The sequence below is a fragment of the Xiphophorus couchianus genome, chromosome 1 (assembly GCF_001444195.1).
Source record: "Xiphophorus couchianus chromosome 1, X_couchianus-1.0, whole genome shotgun sequence".
Taxonomy (NCBI): Eukaryota; Metazoa; Chordata; class Actinopteri; order Cyprinodontiformes; family Poeciliidae; genus Xiphophorus; species Xiphophorus couchianus.
The window spans coordinates 3,156,608-3,183,462 of record NC_040228.1 but is presented as its reverse complement, the minus strand read 5'-3'; the positions used below and the strand labels follow the sequence as shown (position 1 = coordinate 3,183,462).

Sequence of the window (26,855 nt, the reverse complement as noted above, 5' to 3'; positions counted from 1 at the left end):
AGAATAAACATTGTGATGAAAACAAAAGAGCACAGCATACAGGTCAGAGAGGAAGTTGTGGAGAAATTTAGAGTTGAGTTAGGTTAGAAAATAATATCCTAACAAGCTTTAAAAAATTCAGAGCTCTCTCCTGAAAATGGAGTGAGTATTGCACGACTGCAAGCCTATGAACATGCAGGATTCATATTTAGTCATAAAAAGTTAAAAATATAGAATTTATATTTACCAATTTCAAACTGAATATGGAAAGAAATGTTGTTTTGTCTTCCATCCAATGAAGGACGAAGGGTTTTACATTGGTTTATATCTTAAAGAGCAGTGTTATGTACCATTTTATAGCACAATCAAGTAACTATGTTACTTTCAGTTGTTATACAAATGCTGTACATATCATATGTATTAGTATTACGCTATTTCATCATGCATGATATGCATGTTTATTAAACTTAAAAAACACAACACACTATTTACAATACAATGGCAATGCTGCAGAAAGACAGAAGTTCAATAATAGCAGAAATGTTAATAAAAATTAGTAAAATGCGATTAGTATTTTAGATAAACCAGAGAAAAAATAAACATCTGTGTAAATGGTGCTTTCAGGTGAAAATGGGGAATCTGAACTTCCCCCTGGGAAGAGTGAAATACGACATCCAGGCCCAGTCTACGTTTCCTCTGGAGGCTCAGGTGGGGGTCGGGGTGGGAGCCTCCGTCGTGGCTCTTATTGTGGTCATCATAGTGCTGATATACAGGTAACCATGGTAACGCTCTGATCAGAGTAGACTTTGACTCTGTTTCTTGACCAGAGTGTGACCTGCGCTCTGTTTCTGTTTTCATCAGGAGGAAGAGCAAGCAGGCCATGAGAGACTATAAAAAGGTCCAGATCCAGCTGGAGAACCTGGAGACCAGCGTCAGGGACCGCTGCAAGAAGGAGTTCACAGGTAGTGCCGTTTTCTCCTCTCAGCTTCTGCTCACCTCAGAGGAAGCTTAGCAAACCAGCTGACTTCCTAATTTGCTTTGTAGACCTGATGACGGAGATGATGGACATGTCCAGCGATTTGGTGGGCTCAGGGATTCCCTTCCTTGACTATCGGGCGTACGCAGAGCGCATTTTCTTCCCAGGCCACCAGGAGTCGCCTCTGAGGCGAGATCTGGACGTTCCAGAGAGCCGAAGACAGACGGTGGAGCAGGGCCTGGTTCAGCTGTCCAACCTGCTCAACAGCAAACTGTTCCTCACCAAAGTAAAATATTCAAATATTTTCTCTAGTATTGGACAAAAAGCAGTTGTTTTCACACCTGTGTGTTTCCCCCCGTAGTTCATTCACACTCTAGAGGTCCAGCGGACGTTTTCCCCCAGAGACCGGGCCTATGTGGCCTCTCTGCTGACGGTGGCGCTGCACGGTAAACTGGAGTACTTCACGGATATCCTGAAAACGCTGCTGAACGACCTGGTGGAGCAATATGTGGCCAAAAATCCAAAACTCATGCTCAGAAGGTGAGGCCTGCTTATCACCAAGCGAGCAGGTCATCTTTTTCCTCCCACCTGCTTGTAGTTTCTGAGAACTTTTTTGTTTTACTTTCTTCTCCAGAACAGAATCAGTGGTGGAGAAGCTGCTGACAAACTGGATGTCCATTTGTCTCTACACCTTTCTGAGGGTATGTGATGCTGCATATTTATGCTGTATCACCAATTAAGGGCTTAATAACTGCTAAACATAAACCAAAGTCTGTATGGCCACTTTATAGTCATTGCCAATTTTTTTATAGTGATACAGATGTTGAGATTATTTCATAAAGTAATCAGATATATGGTGTGTGGGCGATTGCTTCTCATCCCTATCTTGAAATGAAATGTTTTAATTATTTGGTTTACTTGGATTTTTTTTTTAAATAAATAAAATAAACACATTTAAGTCTTTCTTGTTTACTAGGTTACATCTGATTGGCTTTCAGATGGCATGTATTTATGTCCCTATCCCAATGTTTATGTATTCCAATAAATAAATAATGGGAACCGGTTCACTTTTTTCCACTCCTGGTACTGATATCTGAAGTTTAATATCTGTCAATACCGATCTGATACAGAAAAATAATGCTGAATTGATTGAAAACATTTCTATTTTTGAACACAGACAACAGTAGGTTGACGACTTCGATCAAACATGTAAAATCAAACTGCACCAAACCTTCTTTTAAATAGTTCAGATAGTCCAGATAGGAATTCTAAATCTAATGTAAAATAAATAATAAAGCATGATGTTGCTTACAGCACATAGCATAGAATTAGACTGAATAGACTTTCCCTTGTTGATCGGGTACATTATCACTGATAACGGATCTAGATTTCATTTCAATATCAAGAGCGATACAGATGTTAATATCGGATCAGTGCATCTCTAGACTGAGGTAGGGATAACCAGGGGAAATGGAGTTCAGCTCCCCTTTGAGCTCCCAACTCAAATCCAACCAGTGCAGTACAGATTCTGGTCCAGCCTTTGATTTTATTCATCAAATTTTCTAATAGCTACTGTACTTTGTTTTCTACTGCAGCATGTCTGTTACTCAAGGTGTGGAGCCCTTCCACACAGCAACTTGAATCAAACCTGAAATTTGATTCATTTGATGTGAATCAAATGTAGTTATCAAGGGAAGCCAGTCAGACCTGGCTGCCGAGGCAGAGCACAGTTGGCGTTGGAGGATTTTCTAAGTGAATAAATCCTTTCTGCTTGGCCAGGAATCAGCGGGAGAATCGTTTTACATGCTGTTCAGAGCGATAAAACACCAGGTGGACAAAGGACCTGTGGACGCCGTGACGGGAAAAGCCAAATATACGCTCAATGACAACCGGCTGCTACGGGAGGACGTGGAGTACCGCACGCTGGTGAGGATTAGCCCCATTGTGTCACCTGTATTGGAAATTTATATAATATTTATACAGTACCCAATAAAAATAGTCTTATACCTTGTTTTTTATTTATATTGCAAAGAGATCAGAGTTGGATTGCACAGTCACACCTCCCCAAATGGTTCATTTGGGGAGGTACAAAATACAGCCTCTTGTATTTTGAAGCCAGATTTTTAGGGAAGAAACAAGCTATAGTTTGTTTAAAGTAGACTAAACAGGGCTGGTATGAATGCAGCCTAAACAGATAATCTTAGTGTCTCTAACAGCTTTCATCCCTCATCCAGACTCTGAACGTTGCCATGCCAGCCACAGCCGCCGGTGGAGCCGCCACCAATCAGACGGTTCCGGCGAAGGTTCTGGACTGCGACACCATCACCCAAGTGAAGGAGAAGGTTCTGGAGCAGTCCTGGAAAGGAATGTCGTTTTCACAGAGGCCACACATCGACTCACTGCATCTTGGTTAGAGCTTTTTTTCTAACTCTTAAGTTTCCCTCAAAGTTTGAACGCGTTATTCTGCTGACTCTTTGCAAATGTTAAATTATTTGCTTTATTTTGACACATGGTATTGTCCAGAAGGTTTTTCTGTCTTTTACCTAAAGGAGCGACTTTAAATGAAGTGGTTGCTTGTCGAATCATATTTTTATCTTGTGTAACTCAAATTAAACTCAATACTTTATTATTATGAACTGTAGTTCAAGTTCGTAATACCTTGTTAACTTATTTGCTTTGTCGCGTTACCTGGAAGTCTTAAATGCTCAATGATCAGCAGAAACATGACTTGTTGTGAACGTTTCTCCCCTGCAGAGTGGCGGGCCGGGGTCGCAGGTCACCTCATCCTGTCCGATGAAGACCTGACATCAGTAGTTCAAGGCTCCTGGAAGCGACTCAACACATTACAGCACTACAAGGTCAGTGCATGTCTCTAAACTGCTTACCGCGCCCTGCTGAAGTATTTATACCCTTTGACAGTGTTTTTTTTTCACATTTTGACTTTATAACCACAAATTTTTATGTATTTCAGTAATATTTTATGTGAAAAACTAACAAAGTATTGAAGTTGAAGGACGGTTCCAAATGGTTTTTAGAATGTTTTACAACAAAATCTGAAAATTGTGACATGCATTTAAATTTACTCAATGTTGTAGCTCCGCCCATGACGCACCGCATCTAGGGACCAAGTTTTGTTCTATTTTTTCTTCTTACTTTTATTTGTTTTGTATTTTTCAGCATTGTATCCTGTTTTTTGTGTGTATGAAAAACTAAAAATCACCCAAATAAATAAGTAATATAAAAGTAACCAGGGTGGCGCCAAAGATTCGGTTTGTGAAAATCATAATTCTAGTTATCATAATAACATACGATAATTATCAAAGTAAAGAGAGGCTTAACACAAATGTTTCTTCAAAATATTTAAAGCTACACATATTTTTCCTTGAAGGTCAGTGGTTGTAATGTTACAAAATGCAGAAATGTTGAGGGAGCAAATGCTTTTTGCACAGCTTTTTGTGTGGATGAGAGTTTTTTGGGGTGCATGGGGAAAATGTTTAACAACTGCGATGCCTGAGCAGGTCCCTGACGGAGCCACTGTGGCCCTCGTTCCCAGGAACAACAAGCATCACCTGCATGACAGCCACGACTACATGCCTGGAGAAAGTAAGTCACAAATACACAGCAATACAGGCAAGAAAAATATTACAACATTGTTTGTGTTTTCCAACATATTTTGACAAATAGATATTTAGCAGCAATTTTAACAATACTGGGGAATTAAAGTAACCAAAATAAGCAAAGACTTTCTGTAAAATGTGATTTAAAAATTGCAATTTTCGGTGAATATAAACTGGATCACCCTCCCCATACTTAATCCAACTGAAAAAAGCCAAGTCAAGCACAGCTGTATCACATCTGCCATGCAGGATTTGGCCGTTCAGCATTTTGAAGGTTTGGCCAGCTACTAATGTGGAGGCAGTGTGTCCTAACTTTTTACTGATTTAGTGAACACATTTTAGTTATTCTCAATAGTTGAATGATTACAACTAAAATTATAAAAAGACAAGTTTTTGCAGTCTCGTGACTTCTCTGAGGAATTTCGATAACATTTCTTTTCTACCTAAGAAAATCTGAGCTGTTAGATTTTTCTTTTTACATGCCTGAAATAACCAGTGGGGGTCACTGTTGAGCTTTTTTTTTTTTTGCATAAAGCTTTGGTTACACTACTTAGACTGAAGTTTTGAGGCTGAGAATATGAAAATAGATATTTTTATCGTAAAGAAGTCGATAAATAGGTATTTTGAAATGAGTTGCAAGTTGTAAGGAAAATATAGAAAGATGTGAAGTTTCCCAAAGGTGATGAGCATAAAAAGTGTGAAATATTTTTATTAATTTCATATCAGTTTTTTAAGCAGTAATATTTCTATATTTTATTATTATATACTATAATGATATATCATTAGCATACGACGTTAGATTTCAGTTGATACAGAGATAATGTATTTAATAGTGAGTGTCGGCCCTCCTGACCCAGCTGTCCTGCCTGCCCTACAGAGACCCCTATGTTGGACGATGGGGAGGAGGGCGGGGTGAGGCTCTGGCACCTGGTGAAAGCCAGCGACGAATCAGAGCTGCCGAAGCACCGGCGGGGCAGCGTGAGGGAGAAAGGAGGGGAACGAGCCAAGGCCATTCCTGAGATCTACCTCACACGGCTGCTGTCCATGAAGGTAACGCGGCCCAGGGGGCAGAAATGAGATCTGCCTTTTGATTGGTGGAAGCTTAGGTAACATATTTTGAGCTCAAACAGCCAATTAAACGAGTGCAGTCGATTAAACGCACTTCTATGATTGGATATGGTCCGAAGCGAGTCGGCAGCATGAGCAGGAAAAACACTTTAAATGTCACCATTCCAACCGCCACCAGCATTAGTCGCTTTAACATCAATAATATAATATTAGTCTTCCCCAGAAGTCTTTAATGATTTATCACTGTCTTATCACTGACTTTGTTCTCGTGCGCCACTCCAGCCTAATGATGCAATAAAATGTCAGTAATGTTTCGCTCAGATGGAGCTTCCATTTAAAAAAAAAAAAAAAATCTGTCATTTGCATTTTTCGCACCATTTTTCATATTTAACTCTTGTGAAGCGCAGCAGCCCCAACGAGCCACGGCCCTGTGCCTTTTTGTTTCCAAACTGAAACCTCCATGCATTGTGAACTAATGTAAGTTTCCATTATTAAAAGCATGTGAAAGATTCATTTTCATGATGTATGTCACCCAATGCATTGTTTTACTTTAAATGTTCACTTTCAGACAAACTTTGAGACCCAGTGGGCTGTAAGATCAAATTTATAATATGTCTAACAGTAAAATCTAAATTGTGTGTTATAAATCTACCACAGGGCAGAGGGCAGTTCATTGTCCACTGACAATATGTGGTTATCATTGGATTCTTGGGAATCACCTTGTTGGGTCTATTTTGCAGAAAAACTTTATTATTTTCTGCATGATTACTATATCCAGGGCAAGATATTTGAATAAATTGTATACATTAAACTTTTGAGGAAAATGTAATGATTTCAAATAGCATCAGAACCAGGCATTTAGAGGCTCAGCAATCTGATAAAGAAGGCTGGTTCTGTTCTGGAGACTACTTTGATCCATCACCTACAGGAGGTGATGGATCAAAGAAGGATTCCTGGAAAAATCCAAATATGGACAGTTCTGATTGTCCTCTTCAGAATAAATGGTGGTAATATTAGGAGGGTCATCACACATAAAACAAGTTTTTCTTGTATTTTGAAGGCAAAAGCTTAGATTAGTTTTGTTTTCATGGGAAAGTTATTTTAAATTCTAAGATAACTGTCCAATGACAATATGTGGTTATAATCGGAGTCAATGGGACAAACATGGGGCAGAAGGACTAAAGTGTACACAAAGTGCATAACTTTTGTTCTATGTACCTTACAATAAAAGGGACAAAAACATTTTTTATTTATTTTTTTATGTCCTGGACAAGTTTCATAGAATTAACCTTTAATCTGACTGAGATATTGAGGGTCAAAGAAGCCGTAAAGCAGAATGTCCCATTTTGCACAGCCAAGATCCCTCAAGGGTTAAAGTAACAGATGTAGAAGCTAAAGTTTTAGAAAAAAGGGGGAAAAAACTTTTAAAATCCTTCAGCAAGCCTTAAAAATACAGAATAGGACTCCTTTAAAGCACTACAAGAATAAGTAGCAGAGGATTCTACAAACAATCTCTAAATAAGTCAATAGTGTATTTTTGTTGATCCAAATAATTACTTAATGTTCATTCACTTTGTTTTAATTTAATTTAAATGGCCTCAGGTGTGGTAACCTTCAGATGTGAACTTTGAGGTGCTTCCTGTCACCTACAGCCTTTTGTCTTTTAATTTGAAAGCCATTTCTTACCGTCGCCTTCTCTGCTCTCTCTCAGGGCACTCTGCAGAAGTTTGTGGATGATTTATTCACTGCCATCCTGAGCACCAGCCGTCCCGTGCCTCTGGCTGTCAAATACTTTTTTGACCTGCTGGACGAGCAGGCTCTGCAGCACAACATCTCAGACCCAGAGACCATCCACATCTGGAAAACTAACAGGTAGCTGAGGTCTGGATGTAGGGGAGGAGGGAGGGACACCCGACTGTTGCTGCTGTGTGGGCAGAGCTGCACATGGGTTATAGGGAGTCTTTTTCTTTTTTTTTGACTGACAAAGATTTTATTACTCATACTCACTGCTACAGATGTTTCTCTACTGTTATATTTGGTGATTTTATAGCCCCGTCATGTTTTCATCCAGTTTACCGCTGCGGTTCTGGATCAATATTCTGAAGAACCCCCAGTTCATCTTTGACGTGCAGACCTCGGATCATGTGGACGCCGTTCTGTCCGTCATCGCCCAGACCTTCATGGATTCCTGCACCATCGCTGATCACAAGCTGGGAAGGGTGAGGAGATCAGAGCCACTCCTCACAACACATACACACCTCCTGCTGCCATCCTGTCGTCTGTCAATCATTTCTTCATCCATCCCTTTATCTATTTGTTTGTATATCTACCCATTTGTCCATCCATCAATTTCTTTCTCTCTTTTTGCCTCTTTCTTTTTTCCTTTTCAACTTTTTCTCTTTCCTTTCTTCCCAGCGTTCTCTCTCTCTTTCAAACTTTCCTCCTTTCATTCTTTCCTTCCAACTTCTTCCTTCTGACTTACTTCCTGTTGCCAATATTTGATTTTTACATTCTGGGAACTGCAAAAATATCTGCCACATTTTAATGGTTTAACATAAAAAAAAAATACCATTAACCCTGTCTAAGAAATGAGTAATGAAAGCCCAGCTCAATGTAGTGAGATCAAAGATCTCTGTTAATGTGCAGTTTAATAATTAACATGTAGCAATGAGGCTAAAAGCTAACTCGTGCATACAAAAGAGACTCAGTTATTCCTTTTTTTAAATTTGTCTTATACTAAACATTTACTTGACACGTCAGTACGTCATGTGTCTTCTTTGTGCAGGATTCTCCGATCAACAAGTTGCTGTATGCCAGAGACATCCCACGTTACAAACAGATGGTGGAGAGGTAAGAATATGGCAGCCGGTCGCCTGGCTGACCGCAGGCACGTAAAACTCTCCGGAGGAGAGAAGAGGGAGTGAAGCTGAGGACATCTGTTAGTGGCAGACAGAAGGTAGACTGAGCCTGCAGGGCTGCCATGCATGGATAGTCTGCAAGCAGACTGCTACAGTTACTACTGTCAGCCGCACATTAAACCATGCAGATTACGCTAGTGCTAGTGATATGTTAAAGCTTCACTGAGCAGGAGTCTGTCCAGCAAATTAGCTGCCTTCACTGACCTTGAGGTTAGTTTAAGAACCAATGCAAAGACTCTTGTATTTATTTTCTGTTATGGTCTTGTCCTATATACATCAGTCAGATTTTTGGAATAAAATATATTTGAAAAAAAAAAAAAAGTACAAAAACAACAGTATATATGACAATATATATAAATAATTTCTTCAGGTCATTTTCTTTGTAACATAACTCTGTTTTTCTCTTTTCTTCTTCTTTTTGTAGATACTATGCTGACATCAAACAGACCATCTCTGCCAGTGACCAGGAGATGAACTCGGCTCTTGCAGAACTCTCCCGTGTATGTAAACACCGTTGAGGCCCAGTAGTTGGTGTCAATCATTAAAATGTTTTAATATTGAAATATTTACAGCTATTGCCGTTTTTTTTCTAATATGTTTTTCTGTCCCAAAACAGAATTATGCTGCTGAGGTCAACTGCCATGTGGCTTTACATGAGCTGTACAAGTACATCAACAAATACTACGATCAAGTGAGTTTCACAGGAGCTTTCTGATTTACCCTGCATTTCATATGGACAGGTGTAAGATTCTCACTGTATGATAACTTGAGTAAAACTAACCCAGTTTGATGGTATCAACATACCAGTTGGCTCAGAGTCACAATGAGAGTAAAATGATGTTTGTCTGTCTTGTGACCAGAGCAACAATTTCATTTCATCCTGAAGTCCAACAAAACAAGTTGATGTGCATTAACATCTCTGACCTTGTTGAGGGTGATGCTGGTGCTTTAACATTAGCTTCACTAAATATCGTGTTGGTGAAGCTTTTCTGCGCCAGCAGAACTAATATTTATTTTTCATGCTTTAGTCTTAGGGCAACAAGCTTTTTAGTTCATGGAGCTCACCACTGATCAGGTTCTATATATTGCTTATCTAGGCTGGTTATAAAATTATTCAGAGCTTGTCCAGGATGCAGAATTTATTTCTGAGCGGGGATTAAGTGTCTTTCAGCAATTCCTTAACATTTTTTTGAATTTATTGCTTGTTGGGATTTATTTTGAAACAGTTTTTGTACTCCAGGCAAAAATCAAATATATGAATGGTTTATACATGGTATTATAAATCAAATATATGAATGAAGACTATGCAAATATGTGACTTATTGCTGCTTCCTGGTTTGTTCACCGTCTGTTTTTACCTGTTTTTCTCATCGACTCGTTGCTTCAGATCATCACAGCTTTGGAAGAGGACGCTACAGCTCAAAAGATGCAGCTCGGTTACAGACTCCAACAGATCGCTGCTGCCGTTGAAAACAAGGTAACAGACCTATGACCCCGGCACCAGGGGAAATATTGTCTCGACTCATAAAGGGAAGGCATCGTTAGGAATACCTGTCCTTGGTCTCTCTTGGACAAAAAAAAGTTATTTTTTATCAGAGTACAAAAGAAGACAAAGAAATATTCTGACCTGAACTGTGGTATCGCTGGAAGGACTGGTTTTACGTGAAGAGAGAGACTGGCGTTGACGGACTGGACCACGTTTCTGGTGGTATAAGTGGTCCTCTCTCTGGGAGAAAAGGGACTCCACTTCAATAAGGAGGGACAAATGTGAAAATAATGTGGAATGAAGCACACATCGAAACATTTTGCATTATTGGCTTTCCTCCTCGGATTTAACTCTTGGAGGGAAAGACGCATCATGAAAAACATCATTTGCTTTGTTTATCTGGACAAACCGAGCAGAACATTCCCACCCATCAAGGTTCACTTTTTATTCCAAAAGGTACATTTTACCCTAAATGTCAGCGCTGTTGGAACATTTTTATTTTTCTCTCCAAGTCTTACATACAGGATGCACACATAATGACTTTTTCTCCCTGTTTCAAGCCCTTCTTCCAAGTCTTACCCTAAAAATCCTCTGGATTTTTTTACACATTGTTTTTACTTCTGTCTGCTATGGCTGCCTGGCTTACAGGAAGGACTACTATGGGTTTGTTTTCCTTACTTTGTCAAAGACAACATTTTGGGTCGTCTTCTCTAATGTTGATGTGAATTTTGTAATTATCTGCATTGTTTCAATTGCTCAAAATAAGTTTGATCATATAGACTAAACACTTAAACTTTAAGTGAACAAATAAGGTACTTTATAAGTAAAAGGAAGAACACAAAATTAGTAAAAGAACTGCTGTGACTGATGAAATTCCCTCAGAAACAAATAGACTTTGAAAAAAGACAAGAAAAAAAAATCCTGACACATTTTTACAGGCTTTGAAGATGATTTCCATCTTCATCGTCCTGTTTGAAACCTAAACAGGTTTCCAGTCAGTGTTTCAAACATTGACTGGAACAAAACTGGATCTTGTTCCAGTCAGTGAACACACTGCAACCATCTCGCACTGAAAACGCTCTTCGGTGTGTTAACCGTTACTGACTGAAGATGCACAACTGCAGTAGGTGTAACATAGAGATGCTATCTATAAAGGAACAAGACTGTGAGAAGGAGCAAAACCATCTGGAAAGGTTTTAGTAGGAATCCACATACTGTAGAATTTACACATATACAGTACAGACCAAAAGTTTGGACACACCTTTTAATTCAATGAGTTTCCTTTATTTTCATGACTATTGACATTGTAGATTCACACTGAAGGCATCAAAACTATGAATAACACATGTGGAAATATGCACTAAACAAAAAAGTGTAAAACAACTGAAAATAGCCCTTATATTCTAGTTTCTTCAAAGTAGCAACCTTTTGCTGTGATCACTGCTTTGCACACACTCTGCATTTTCTTGATGAGCTTCAAGAGGTTGTCACCTGAAATGGTTTTCACTTCATAGTTGTGCCCTGTCAGGTTAATAAGTGGGATTTCTTGCCTTATAAATAGTCATGAAAATAAAGAAAACCCATTGAATTAGAAAGGTGTGTCCAAACCTTTGGTCTGTACTGTAATTAGCTATTTACAGAGAAATCCAGAGATCAGAAATCAGCTGCAAATCTCTGATTGATGCATCTCAACACATTGGTTTGATATTCAGTGTCAACTTCTGAATTTATATTCCAGTTCAATCTGATTTATTTTCCCAAAGCTCATATGTTGATTCAGAAAAGAAGGTCTTTAAAATCCCGTAGAAGTTCAGAAATAATTACCGTAATACCGTTGGTTCTCTGTGTTTTTGCAAATCTGTTCTACATATGCATTTACAAAATTTCATTTGGTTGCATTACTTGCACTAATTTTATGCATTGTGTTCTTCTTTTCGATGGATTTCCATTTTGGGTGGGAGGCGGCTTTTTTATTTTAATGAACCACTTCCCATCTACTTGTTACTACTTTACATCAAAGAGCTCATCTGTTGTTTTTTATGTCTGAACTGACAAGTCAGCTGTGCTGTTTTTTCTTTCTTTAGTTAACATTTATGTTGTTGCTGTCAAAGTGGATGTCAGGTTTTAGCAGCCTGGCGGCAGAGCGAAGCTTTTTATCTTGTGAATAATTCAACCTGTAGGATTTTAAACGATGTTCCTCCTGCTCCGCGACGCCACATGTTGGAAGGCTTTTAGTTATCGTTTTCAATTTTAATTTATTGTTTATTTATTTTATTGCTTATGCTGTTGGTCTTTTTTACTGTCAGGCCTACAAACCTGTGTTTGTCGCGTCTCACTAATTCAGATTCTTGTTTTTGTGGTAGGGAAGCAGCTCTGTCCTTCCGTTTCGTGCCGTGTGGTGTTGCTCTGAGAGAACTGTCATGGATCAAGTCAAAATCAAAGTCACAATCAGCTTTTCAGATGAAGCACTGTCTTTTTTTCCCACATTATAAGGTAGTTTAAGATTATGATTTTACATTGCTGCAAACTGTTACCTTGTACATAAAATCTTTTTCTTTTTTTTTACCATACACATTAATGTTGCCTGCAGATTATGTGTAAGCAGTTCTGATGTGTGTTCTGTAGATACATACCGTTACCCAGTAATCTCAACTCTTAGCTTTCTCTGACTAACTGATAGGATGAGCCTAACAACAGCTTAATTCAATGCAATAAAGTGATTCATATGTACACATTGTAGGTATGTTTGCACTTTTTCTTTAAGAAGCTCAGTTGTAGATTTATACTGTATTAAAATGGTAAATATTGTCATCACAGTATCAGCTTTTGCAATATTCATATTGTAGAGAAATGTTTGGAGTGGGATAATTGTTGACTGGTGTAGTCCAAGTGTTACGAATTCACATTTTTATGCTAATGTAATATTTAACGAGTTAGTTTCATACTGAACACAAACGATGTTTCCCAAAATACTAAAGGCAAGAAAGAAGGGAATTTATTTATTGCATTGCAATTTGATTATGATATTTTGCAAGCAAGGTTGGGGGCAGTTTTCAGATATCAATTATAGGTGGTATTTGTTTGTTGTTATTGCTAAAATCATTTTTATTATTTTAAGAAGGTGATAATATGAAAATATGATCAACATGGTATCAAACGACAATACCATGGATGTTGTCCAATTAGCAGAACAAAGTCAATGTTTCGGAGTGACCATCACAAAGCCTGGATGTCAGGAGCATTTCTAGTAAGCTGGCCTATAAACCTGAGTCAGTTTGAGTTTGTAGAAGAAAACCCAAAATGTTTAACCAAAGTTATGAAGCTTAAAATGCCACTCTAATAAATACGACAGAAATTAATGGAACTTTATTTATTATTTTAATTTTTTTTTTAATTCACTAATTATTCAGGTGTTTAGGGGGAAAACGTAATCATGTAGTTTGATATTTGCTAATTGACCTAAAACAGAAACATTTTCATCTGACTTAATGTTGGTGAGGAAATTTAATTTAATTTTTTTCTGGTGATTGAATGTATCTGGTTAAGATGATATATGAAGTTTCTGGTTACCAACGCTGAAAGTGTTTGGCTAACAGATAAAGAAACTTACTATACGCTGAAACTATTACACTTTCACAGCAAAGCAACAATAGAATAGTCCAGACCAAAGCCTATTTATTTGTCGGAATGGCTCAGTCAAAGTCTAACTCTAACCAATTCAAATCAGTTTGTTCATGTAGTGCCAATTCGCCAATTTGTTAGTCTATCCCAATAAAATACTGTTTGTATACTTCTTAGCATACAAACATTTGTTGCTGTTTGCAACAAATGTTTGTATGTTGTTTGTATGTTGGCTCACAAGGCTAACTTTATGTGTAAGTTGCATCAGAAGTTTACAAATGCGCAGAGACTTTCTGATCCATCCAACCCTGCATGGATTTAGATCTGTGCTGATTTCTTGGCCTTATATTCATGAAAAATAAGTTCATGTCCTTGTCCTGCAAAATGAGTTTTATTACAACCCTCTGGAAAAAGAAGCCACTACAGGCTCAGGCCTGGCCCTTCATTAGAGTTGTGGACATAAATGGGGATGGGAATAAACACCTACACAGTAATGCACTGTCAGGGCCAGTGAACAGCTGAGGGAGAACAACTGAAAGTCTTTTTATTTTTGTCGTTAAAACTGCATTAAAATGAGGTGCTGCGATATTACAGCCCAGAGGGAAAATCTCATTTTCAAACCTTCCTGGATCTTCTCATTTCTTTTGCGTTCCCCTGAAAAAGATTTTTGTCTATATTTGCAGATCAAATGCTACATCACGAAGGTGTAACTCTGTATAATTAATGTAAAGGCAAAGGCCTTTACCTTATTTATATATTATTTATTTACCTTATTATATGCCTTTTTTATATAGCACATTTTCGGCAACAAGGCAATACAAAGTGCTTAAGAAAACATTTGCTGAAACGTTCTTAAACGCTGCAGTCTTATAGTGTGTTAATGCTCTAGCTAATTCAGTAGTTCCTGGTTATTTCCCACTGTGCATTGTTCATGTCCAATTTGCACTTTTTCTGTATTTCATAATAGTCAACAAAACTTTGATCCCACGTAAAAAATTTGGTCAAAACAACTGCAGTCATCAGCAGCAAAGTCATTCATACTTTTCAGATAGTTGCTGCCGTTTCCGTACCTTAATGGTTGAAAATATTAGTTTTTTGCTATTGTTTTTTTTTTCTTTAAATAAACCCACATGCCCAGAATCACTCTATAACAAGTTATTAAAATTGTACAAAATTGTCAGCTTCACAAACAAAGCAATGCTGCTATTTATTTTTACACCAGAGTCAGAATTTCTCACTGCCAAATGATAAAAGTCGACTGCAACGGCCTTCTAATTCAGAATATTAACCTGTGAAGTCAGAAGAGTAACCAACACAGATTGAAAAATTTGATATAGCACCTGCTAGTTTTAAAGTATTGATAGTATCAGGTACAGACAGGTTATTTGTTTTTCTGACAGTTTATGTTTCATTAAATCTGTCTGGGCTCACAGCAGAGCGCAGCTGGCAACCTGTTTGTTAGCCAACATGCCTTTGTTTGGCTAACACACCCAATCACATTGAAATACACAGAAGTTTGTGGTTATAAGATGACAAAACGTGAAAAGGTCCAAATAAGGGGCGCCCCGATTGCAGTTTTCCAGCCGACTACCAGTCACCAGTTTCTATGAAACCTCACCTGCTGAATTTGAATTTGGGCCAATACAGATTTTTCATTTCAATTAATTTTTTTGACTTTAAAGTCACTAAATATCTCGACAAAATTGACAAGTTGGGCAACAACGGCTATTGTTAATGGTACACATACAGACGTGACCTGGTGGGCGGGTCTGTCTGTCAGCCTTCTCTCACAGCAGTGGGAAACGGGACAGTGGCTGATTTTCAGACGTATGCAGAGGGAGATAAGATCGGTTTCATGTGGAAATGTCAGCCGATCACCAATCTCCCAAATCTTGGCCAATAAATTGATGCTCTCTCAGTCAAAAGGTAAGGATGCATTTTTGAGGTAATGTCAATATAAATCTGCTGAGGCTTGAAATGTCTATCTTTTTAGTTTCACTTAAGTTTTATTTACTCAACAACATTTTACAATCTTCATTTGAATGTATGTGGCATAAAATATAGAAAACATCTCAAATTCCAACAGAAACGAGGAGGAATGTTGGCGTTTCATGCAACCTTCTTCCTCCTGACTTCATTGTGATATTTAATCTTGTGTCAGAGGTCAGAGATACTGCTTTGATGCCAAGTTTAGCCCAAAGGTCAACCTTCCCATGGGACCAGAGCAAGAAGGAAAAACTCTCCAGCTGTCCCTCAATCTCTCAAGTCTGTTGACTTTATTCCTCCTCTCTCATTCCTCTGTGACTTTCCCCACATCTAAATCCATCCAGGAAAGACAGAGGGAGTGAAACCTGGCAGCAGCCAGGTGAAGACTTGGTGTGGTTGGTGAGTTCAGTGTCTGCTGGACATTTCCATGTTTGGATCGTGCTGACTCCGGCTGCTGCTCCTAGCCCCCACCTTCACCTGCTCTGTTTATCTGCTGCGTCATCAGAGGTGAAAGCACCGGTCCTTTGGCTGCTGTCTTGGCCTGAAACCAGGTTTCCATCTTCACCAACAACTTTAGGGTTAGATACTGAGATCCAAAACCAGATCGTCATGCAACGTCACATGTGACTATATTCTTGCTCCTCAGATGCATGTTGTCTTTTGAGTTTTACTGCAGGTTTATGCATAATCACCAATTATGGAATATGGTTTTCTTAAACTATGATGTTGAATTTTCATGTTGGAATATTTTCTTCGTCAAACAAATTACTGACTTCTGCACAGATAAACAGTTTTCTTTCAAGCAGGCTTGTGTTCAGAACAAAAACTCAACATTTCATTTCATACCAATGAAGCTTGAAGAAACACATTTCAACACACAGACAGATCAGCTGTATTAAGAAAAGTGACTTATTTAGAGTTTTGGACAACAGTTTATTTTGTAGAGAATGTTAAAACTATATTTACGTTACAATCAGATGCTTCAAAACTAGAGAACAAAGTTGCGCTGATTATTTCCAGACATGACGTGACTAGAGGCCTTCCATCCATACAGTCCGCTTTCGTGTCGGCAGCAGCTCGGACAGCGAGTTCTCGGGTTGCACGGACGGACGGCAAAATGATTTGCAGCAGTCAGAAATAGTGCAAGTTCCGGCAAATCACTGACACACAAACACTTTTACCTGCAGAATGAAGACGAGGTGAGGCAGGAGGCTAAAAGAGTCCAGTGTTTTGCTTTCTTACACTGTTTTGCGTTCTTTAGGAACAGAGATGGCTCATCTGACCGTTTAGGAACAGCTGGAGAACCCAATCATCTCTATACGACGGAAAGTCAGGACTGTGAAGACCCCAGAGAGTACCGCTACGGTGTGTGTAGTAGAGATGCACTGATCCGAAATTAATATGTGCATCAGAGCAACACTGTAACATACAAAACATGTGAGTGCAACACTTTGCCACCATCATGAAGATGGAGAACACGGGCAGTGTGATCTGAACCAGGGTTTTCTGAGAATAAGTTGGGCTGCAGAGCTTTTTAAGGTTTCTGTTTTACTGTAAATTATTCTTACTATAAACCACAGATGACCAGTACTGCTTGGTTAACATCTGAGTCGCTTCTCGTGATCCTTCACTTTCATGCTTGTGTCTGCATGTTTTTCCACCTGACCTTGCTTCGTGCTCCTCTGTGTTGCAGGTATCAGCACTGCTGTCTGCAAGATACGACAAACGCCTGACGCAGTCGTAAATTACACACTAGCTCATGCCATGTTCTGGGATATTGGAAACAGAGATCCAATTCAAAGTTCTTTGAGATTGTTAGAAATAAAAGCAAAACCCAGCGTGCCATGCGTTGTTCAGGTTAAAGGAGGACAGAAACAGGATTATTCATCATCTTGCTCGAGTGTCCTGCAGGCAGGTCTGAGCATATTACTCACAAACGGTCATGGAAGGGCTTCTGAGGACGACGCTAGGCCAGAAATAGCTGGAGCTCTCCAAAGCTATGTGAAAATGGCTTTCTACCTGTTTGTTTAATATTCAGATTACTTTGGGAGACATTGGTTGCCATGTTCCCACTGGGTATTGCTGTGTGTTCCTGTGTTTAGTCCTGGATGTTATAAATGCAGGTGGTTACCGCCCTGTCCAGATTGGCGACTCTTTGAACAGAAGATACCAGGTGGTGTCTAAGCTTGGCTGGGGATTTTTCTCCACAGTATGGCTCTGCAGGTGAGGAGAGGAAAGAGTAAAACAATCAGGGTGGGTCACAGCAGTGGCACAAAGGTAAAGCATATGACTCGCATACCTCTGTATGCTTTACGCATGATGCGCATAGTCATAGGGGGAACCTGTTAGTTCCTGGATAGTCCTCCAGGTTCCACCTGGATAGTCCTCTAAAAAAAAAAAAATTCTTTTGCTTCCATGTAACACTTTGTGTGCAGCGCTTTGTGTCCGTGACATTAAATCCCAAAGATGCACACTAAAGTTTGTGTTGTGACAAAAGGTGAAGAACTTCAACCACTCTTTACAAGTCAATGTATTGACTTTCAGACTTTCAATTGATACATTCCACATGTTTGTCCACAGCTAATAAAAATCTGAATCCTGGGGTGTTTGTGTTGGCAGGTCGGGTTGGAGGGTTGCTCTTAAGGTCCTGAAGAGCAGCACAGGCTTCAGTCAGGCGGGACTGGATGAACAGCCTCTTCTACGATACCTTAGCTCTGCTTCCAGCCTCTTCTTGTTGGTGTTTGCATGTCCATGGCAACACAAAAACGCAACCTCCTGTCTTACTGTTCACCATGTTGTCCTTTTCTCCTGTCCCTCTTTGATTAGTCCAGCAGTCCTGTTAGCCGTCATCCCTCCAGCCAAAGGATCGTTCAGCTGCTTGATGAATTCAAGCTGGCTGGGGTCAACAGGGTCGGCATCCTTTGTTTGTTTCATTTAGCTTTCTGAACTTTAGGGACAGAGGATGCATAGCAAGGGTCAAATTGTAAAGTGTGGACTCTGTGTTCAGTATTATCCTCCTTCCAGATGATTTGTAGTTCATGTAGATTATGGTTGTTTTCACACCTGATAGTCCAGTAGACTGAGTTTGATTGGGGACCAAACGTTTAGCTGAAAACTTACTACAACATTTAGCTGGTACAGTTCACTTTTAAATCTAGAGTGGAGTCGCATCTTTTTATATTTGAACTGCACCAGAGTTCACGTCAACCAGTCACATCAGAGATGGACTGTACATTCATACTCCCCCAAATGAACCAGACTTTCAAGGCAATTGAAAGTCTTATTAAAGTTTTATTAAAGCAGACTAAACAGGGTTGTTGTGAAGGCACCCTATAAAACTGTCCTTAGCCTGGGACGATGAGACCTGTGCCTGGTTCTGGAGCTGCTGGGGCCCAGCCTCAGGACCTGGCAGCTCTGTTTTGGGAATCCAGGCCTTATGCAGCCTTGGGTCAAGCAAATACTCGCCCAGGTAAGTAACACAAAACCACAGTAACCTGTGGATTTGACTGCATTTATACACAATTATTAGCATAAAATAAAAATCTAACTTTTTTGTGACCATTTTCAAGAAAAGCAAAGAGTTGGTACTACAAATGATAAAGGAGTTTTTGTTTGATCAGGCTAGCTTTAATGTAAGAAACATCTGAATTCTTCATTTCTCTGCAGGTTCTCCAGGGTTTGGACTACCTTCACACTCGATGTAAGATCATCCACACACACATTAAGCCAAGAAAACATTCTGCTGCACCTGAAGGACCACACCCATATTACACCAGCAGGGGGCAGCAGCTCCCTCTGTTTACCAGCTGTAGAGGGGAACAAGACCACAGGCACAGTTGTTTTCTTGTTTACATGCTTCAGTTATAGTAAGTTTGCAATCTGCAGATCAGTAACATGTATATATTAAAAAACTAAATGTAATATATCACCGGGGGGAGGGACTGACTCACTCAAATTATTTTTTCACTCTGCTTTAAATATTAAAGCAGTTATTTATCTAAACTGAACTAAGTTCAATGCTAATTTGTTTGACTATTTTAGAGACAGAGGGAGTGAATCTGTACAAATTAAAATACATTTCTGTGAAGATTTCTGATTTGGGAAGCTCCTGCTGGGTGGTTAGTACTCCATTTTTCACTGACAGCAGTGATCTGACTTCACTAGCTAGCACTTTTTGTCCACTTGAGATTTACCTCATAATTACAAATATGTCTATTTTATGTTTAAACAGCTGTCTGCTGACCCCTAGTGGCCACAAAATAGTTTAGACTTTTTTTTTAAAAGTATGTTAAAATCCCAAGCATTTTAATAAATATTCATAATATAAAACACTAAAGTATTGAAAGTCAAAAACTATAGACGTTCTGCCTGACTGTACTCCTTCACCGTTCTGACCCAGTACAAGCATTTCAGTGAGGAGATCCAGACCCGTCAGTACCGGTATCTAGAGGTCCTGCTTAGATCTGAGTACGGTCCACCAGCTGACCTCGGGGGTGTGGCCTGCATGGTGAGATACCAGCTCACCACAGTTTGATGATGTCTGCTTTGCTTCATCAATCAATTTTTTTTCATGTTACTCTTGAGAACTAATGTATCTTTTTGGGAACTTTTGGTATTTTTATTTGTGGGAATTCATAGCAGGGGTTAAAACAATATCAATTGAATCTTTAAATTTATTAATCACAACTGAAGTGATGTTAAAGTATTAAACTTTAAAGTATTAAACAAGACGTTTTTCTCAGGTAATACATTTTGGTTGACATTAAATACCCACTAGGTGTTAATAACTATGGGGAAACTACTGCAGGTGCTCAGCTGTGATTTTGACTCGTGTTTACTCTTTGCCATAGCAAATATATTTAATAGTAGATTAGGAAAGTAATGTTTTGTGAAACTGCTTAGTTGGGTTAAAAAAAACAAAAAGTAGTGTCACAGGTTGGAATGGCTCTTTAACTAGCCACACATGTGACCCTGAATGTTCCCCTGGATTCTCCCAGGCCTTGGAGTTGCTCACTGGAGACTCGTTGTTCCACCCCAAAGCCGGCGAGTTCATGTCCCTGGAGGAAGGTGGGTTTAATTCAGCGAGCTGACTTAACGGAGAGAGGAGGCACGCACCGACACGGGATTAAATGGGATTACCGCATGCCTTCATTGTAGCTGGAGATGCTAATTTGTCCTGAAACTGTGTGTGTGTTGCGTAACATTTGTGGGGCCTCCGTCCACCTCAGACCACATCGGCCAAATCGTCGAGCTCCTCGGCAGAATTCCTCCAGATGTTGTCCAGTCAGTCAAACATTCAGCTCAATACTTCGACCGAAGAGGTACAACCACACCTTCTTCTTCTTCAAACTAAAGTTTAGCTCAATTTCTAAAACAAACCCTGTTTTTTCTCTGTATGTTGCTGTGCAGGTGATCTCCGTCGTGTTGGTCCACTGAGGCCGTGGAGACTTTATGACCTTCTGGTGGAGAAATATAACTTTCTACTAGAGGAGGCCTCTGAATTCTCAAACTTCCTTCTCTGTATGCTGGATTATCACTCAGAGAGAAGGGCAACTGCTGCCTTCAACACCCATGGTTGACCTCCAGTTAACCTCCCGAAGACCCTAAAGGCCGTGGAAAGTTCTCTCAGCCAGATGTTTTCAGCAGCAAGACCTCAACGGTTTCAGGGCATCTTTGAATGTTCACATTTGGGGAATTCCTGCTGCACTTATTTAGCATCAGAAAGAAAATCTTCTCCACTTGAGCTTCATGAGCACTTTAGGCTTTTTTTTTTCTCTCATTTTCTTTATTCTTCCTGAATTTTGTTCTAGAGACCTTAGGTATAAAAATCTTTATTGTCTTTACACTGATAGACTTGAGCCTGAACTGTCATGACCATCAAAAGGTATTCATTCATCCGTTTCATTAAGTGTTCTTAATAAAGGCTTTATATTTAGATACGGTTTTACAGCAAAGCAATAGATTTTCCACTGACATGTTTTATGAAAATAATGCTAAATGAATGCTGGGTGAATTTTAGTCTGCAATAGTCAGTCAGACGCTATTGTCTGTGTTAGCTTCTTGGTACATTCTCACAAAATGTCTAGCAGGAAGCAACCGTTTCTCAAGAGCTGAGACCTTCTTTATGAAGCAAAACGTAGAACCAGGAACTTTTTTTTTTACCAGGTTACAAAACATCTGAACTTTGAAATTATTGCTAATGTTCATTATCCCAATTGTGTCCAGAACACTGCAATGAGTTTGCAGTTAAAATATATTTAAAATATTGTAAAATATACATGCATATGATCTGTGCACCTTCCGCGACTGAATTGTGACATATCCCCTGATGGAGAACAGGCTATAAGCATAACGCTGGCAACACATGCAGCAATGTCTGCTAATGCCAGTATCAGACGTATTTAATGTAGGTCAGTGGGGTGGTATGTAAAGAAATGTAGAAATTTATTCAGTTGACTAAATCCAACTCAGCCAACGTAGTCCAAATTGTGATTGCGTGGGTTTATTGAATATTTCATATTCCATATCAAACTGACAAATTAGCACAAAACCTTTGTAAGCTAACTAAGTTGGATAAAACAGGTCTAAAACAGCTCTGAATATGATTTTTGCTTGGTGGCAAAATCATTACATAATCATAAGTGCATATGTTTCAAAACAACATTAATCTATTTTATACTGCTGTTGCTAATTCTTGTTCAAACTGCTTCCAAACTTATTTTTGATAGGTGATGGATGTTCCACACATACCAATCATCATTTATAAGCACTTTGCCACCATAATAATCAGCCAGGCCAGTTTGCAAGCTCTCAGATTTTTATACTAAATACCTACATTTAAATCTTTCCATGTGTTCAAATGAACTACAGTACTTAATTTAGAATCTGCTTATCAGAAGAAACATATTTAAATGTGTTTCTTCTGATTACACATTTAAATAGAACTGCAACAAAATTCACACAGTAAGAGGTTGAATACATAAATACAGAGAAAAAAAACTTTGCATGTTTATGGTTTTCAGAAATATGAGTGGGGAGGAAAGAGGGTTGAAGTTGTACAACCATCAAGCATAAAAATGTTTAGTGGAGCTATGATGAGTATTTAAAAAAAAAAATCTATTTAAGACATGAAAATAAGTAAAACGAACAAAGATGTTGTAATGTAATTAAGGCAGAAAGTACATGTGGATGTTTGATATTTAGTGGGGTACAAGGAAAACACATCTCACAATTAACATTCATCAGTATCCATAAAAATGAATGCATAAGAAAGAATTTAAACCATAAAACGTTAAAAATGACTAAATATCGTCAGTCTTTAAAAGTTCTATTTCAGAACTTGCCAATTGAAGAAATGTCTCAATCTGATTCTAGGTATCTTCGCATTGCCAGTTAAGTTGCTTTTAAATGATCGGTATCTTTTTACATGCCGGTTTCTGAAACATTAGCAGTAAGAGAGACTATTGGCTGCGGTAGCTTTCTGGAGCGCAGCTTAAAAAAATGGTTATATTAAGATGATAAACAGTAAACAACTGACTGGAGTTCAATCAAAACAGCATCTGTTAGCGTAGCACTACAGCAAACTCAAACTGTCTAACATAAAAACACTTTTAGCAGGAACAAGTGAGTTTCCAGCTGTTAAAATGAATGAACAGAAACCTCCCTAGTGAGTGAATTTAGTGGGGAACAATCACAAAATACTGAAGAAGCTCTGGGTTGTTTTCCTGCATTCAGAACTGTTGTGTTTACAAGCAAATACGTCGCATTGGTTTTAATGTTTGGGAATTTGTTCCTGCAAATCACTGATTAGTACCACCAACAAAAGACCCTGACTTGGACCAGCCAAAAGTAAACAAACAAAGTAAAATGTTAAATTCTATATTAATATAGAATTTAAATGAGATTAAATATCTTTTTACCCACTGTTAGTCCGAATCCGTTTCATATTGCATGGTATTCTTGAGATTAAACTTATCAGATTGACTTGAAATTCCATTCTGGGTTTAGCCTCCTTTAGCTGTCATTGCATCTCATACACCATGCAATCCATTGGCTCTTAAACCATTCAGCTTTACAGATAGTAAATAGCAGCAGCAATGACCTGACTAAATCAGTTGTACAAGGGCATAATGAAAGCATATGTATCTCCACAGTTTAAATCTTTTATATTGATTATTGGTGTTTTATGACGAAGAGGGTTGAGGACCCAATTGAGGAAGCCTGGTTAATAAATCCACTATGGATGTGACTTTATGTTTAATGACTTTGACTGAGAAAACTTGTCAATTTCAGTCTCCAGAGTTAAACCAAAGCAGGTGGAGAAAGCACAGAAATATACGTCACACTCTGAATGACCTCAACTTTGGTTCAACTGCTTAACCAACGGTTTTCATTTTTACATCAAGCAGTGCCCTCACTAAAACCTTCTACATCACCACAGGTAAAATGCCCAAGTCTGTGGGACAAACCTAAAAAGTAATGAGACATGAACATTGTTTGGTTTTTCCCTGTTATGTCAACCAATCCAGCTGTAGGCGCGGCACTCCACCAATGGGTTTTCCTTGTAAACGACCATATATCCGCAGTCTGTTCGCACCCGACGACACTTCTTCGGCCACGAGGTAGGTTTCATCGGCCTGCAAAAAGGCAACAAGCACTTGTGAGTTGCCAAGCTTTGTAAAATGAAAATGAACAAATAACCAAAGAGAGGGAGAATCTACTCACGAGTAACAGTAGAATCCAAATTCATGACAGAAGCACTTATCACAGCCTCTCCTGAAGGTATCCCCGGGTTTGAAGAGCTTGTCCTTGTCCAAACAGATACCTGGGGAGAAAACAAGCCCCACAGTTGTGTTGCTGTTTGATCTGGAGTGGAGTCATATCGAGGAATCCAAAGGTACGACCAAGATAGGTGAAAATGTACTTCACACATGTTCCACCGGGAGGACTTTTACTTTGCCCTCTCAGTGAAGGATGTGACACCTCGCTGGGAGAGGTCATGCATGCTAATGGACAAACCTAGCGTCCTCTGTAAGTTCTCCATGCCTGAAGGCCGTGAAAAGCTTTCCATATGCGGTTTGTCACCTTGAAAAGGGAGGTCAGATGAAGCGCACGAATCTGTTGCAAAGAGCCTCAAGAGGCCAAATGCAAGGTCAGACTACAGCGGATGAAAGTTTGTCGTCAGGCATTTCGAGCCGTTTCAACTGCTGACAGTAGCAAGTTAGGGTTGCTTAAATGGTTCAAACTTCAGCTGTGGCAGGGTTTTATACGCTTTTGAGTAATTGCTGCCAGGAACAAAAGGGAGATGTGCTTACCTTTTTGGCGGTACACAGAAGCTTCCAAAGTTTCGCTGCACAACAGAAGGATGAGAGCAAACAGAGGCCATGAAGAAGACCGCTGAACATTATCTGCTGGTTCCGACATCGTGAAATGAAAGACGTATCAACCCTTACTCAATACGTTTCAAGTTGTGAAATCAAATCCAAATTCCAGCAGCCCTTTTTGAGAGTCTACTACAGACTACCTAATATTTATAGTCTAACATATCCGCTCAGGGGAGGAAAAAAAAAATCCACATGTTTAGTTTTGTGTTTTCTTCCAACTTTTGTTCCAGAGTGAGGTGTGTTTGGATCTTGGCTGTGTACTCATGAGTCCCTAAGTATTAGCTTCAGCTGATGCCACATAAACGTGGGTGTATAGAAAGGCCAGCACTTTGTGACGGTCAGCAAGCGTCATCAGTGGTCTCCGAACAGCTGGGGTCTCTTGTCTCCGTGCTTACCGTGATTCTTTTTGTTCCCCCTTCATTATTTATCACCTTCAAGCTGGAACAAACAGATGCTGACTCTTGAAAGTTTAATCTATTTTTATGACTGCTGACTCGTGTACGGGGGAAGCGTTCTTTGCTGACATTAGACTTTATCTGATGGACCAAATTATCCCAACATCCCATTTTATAGCAGCAAAAAGGAACAAATTATATCTAATCAGGTTTTTTCTGTAGCGTTTAAATATAACCACCAGACTGGGGACTGCAGAACAAAGAGAAAATGAAGCATCACAGTTTATACAGGACGTTTTCTGTTAAAGGTTTAAGTTGCTTTAACAGATAACTATAAAAACACAAAGTAAAGACTCATTTACCACCAAACAGCATGTTGTACAGTTCTGAGCAAAAGTCTGGAGTCTTTCCTTTTTTTCTTTATACTTAATTCCTGGTAAACAGAAAAAAACAAATCAGATGACCAAATTTAAAACAAATATTTTTTAATGCTTTTGGAAACGACTAATGCAATGCTCAATGGTTGCTTTAAAACAAACACAGAGGGGAAAAAAGGCTGCTAGCAGCTGAGTTTCTGCTGAATTCTGCCGTGAAACGTCAAGAAACCTTAAACCATGTTGTGTATGTTAAGGCAGCTCTAATGGGACAATGGTATTCGCTCAAGTTGTCTTCACTTGTGTTGCAATAAGCACGACAGAGGTTTTTTTTTTTTTTTTTACCATTTGATCGGCAGAAGCTGTAACAAATACTGTAAATAAGATAGTTCAGCAAATTGTAAAATGAAAATTACCTTGGCACTTTTGTACGCTTTCAAACTATTCAATACAATTAAGAATACGTTTAGTTGCAAAGCAATGGATCATTATATTCACTGATTTACAAAACCTGTTCAGTCCACAGAAAGACACACAACCTTTGTAGAGAAGAGTGACTGAAATCCCTTCATTATGATGCCAAAGACTGATGGACAGAAAAGCTGCTTTCATTTATTGCTGCTTAAGGTGCATTTACAAATTCCTCAATCAAACTTTGCTGTTCGCACACAGCTTTTCTATTTCACTACTTATTTGCCTAATCAGTAATAACACAATGGAATCTGTTAAGTGTTTTTTTTTTTTACACTTTCATGACTGTACCTGAAAACCTGCCATACTGTAGATATACTACAGAGAAATGATGCATCTGACATATTTTATTTCCTGTTTCTTCCTACTTGAAGCACACTTTGCAAACTCTAGTGTCATGGAAAACAGAATAAAAAGGAGCGTTTCCCCAAAAAACCTTAGAAAATTGTGAAGAACACATGATCAAGGCCAAGGTTTAAAGAATACAAAGACAATGAACACAAAGACTCTTACATTACGATAGAAAGATCAGGAAGTTCACAGTTATGTTGTGACTACATCATGTCTCCAAAGCACACAAG

General features: G+C 39.0%; 2 protein-coding genes across 3 annotated transcripts in view; both read left to right on the top strand.

Moving 5' to 3' along the window:
* The window catches only part of LOC114145782 (plexin-B1-like), a 75,899-nt gene extending 64,627 nt beyond the window's left edge, over positions 1-11,272 (top strand). For both annotated transcript variants that reach the window (XM_028019408.1, XM_028019490.1), the window contains 16 exons: positions 604-752; positions 841-941; positions 1,024-1,241; positions 1,317-1,495; positions 1,590-1,656; positions 2,735-2,881; positions 3,190-3,364; positions 3,710-3,813; positions 4,474-4,558; positions 5,450-5,622; positions 7,352-7,512; positions 7,712-7,859; positions 8,426-8,490; positions 8,983-9,058; positions 9,175-9,249; positions 9,946-11,272. In XM_028019408.1, the coding sequence (XP_027875209.1) occupies positions 604-752; positions 841-941; positions 1,024-1,241; positions 1,317-1,495; positions 1,590-1,656; positions 2,735-2,881; positions 3,190-3,364; positions 3,710-3,813; positions 4,474-4,558; positions 5,450-5,622; positions 7,352-7,512; positions 7,712-7,859; positions 8,426-8,490; positions 8,983-9,058; positions 9,175-9,249; positions 9,946-10,050 (2,028 nt within the window). In that variant the 3' untranslated portion in view covers positions 10,051-11,272. The remainder of the gene's footprint in view (positions 1-603; positions 753-840; positions 942-1,023; positions 1,242-1,316; positions 1,496-1,589; positions 1,657-2,734; positions 2,882-3,189; positions 3,365-3,709; positions 3,814-4,473; positions 4,559-5,449; positions 5,623-7,351; positions 7,513-7,711; positions 7,860-8,425; positions 8,491-8,982; positions 9,059-9,174; positions 9,250-9,945) is intronic.
* An 8,364-nt stretch (positions 11,273-19,636) lies between these two features.
* Positions 19,637-24,281, top strand: LOC114148678 (SRSF protein kinase 3-like). Its single transcript, XM_028024149.1, has 4 exons — positions 19,637-20,158; positions 20,649-20,718; positions 20,880-20,972; positions 21,061-24,281. Exons 1-4 carry the CDS (start codon positions 20,156-20,158, stop codon positions 21,228-21,230), a joined length of 336 nt encoding a protein of 111 aa, XP_027879950.1. The 5' UTR covers positions 19,637-20,155; the 3' UTR covers positions 21,231-24,281.
* Positions 24,282-26,855: the final 2,574 nt, after the last annotated feature.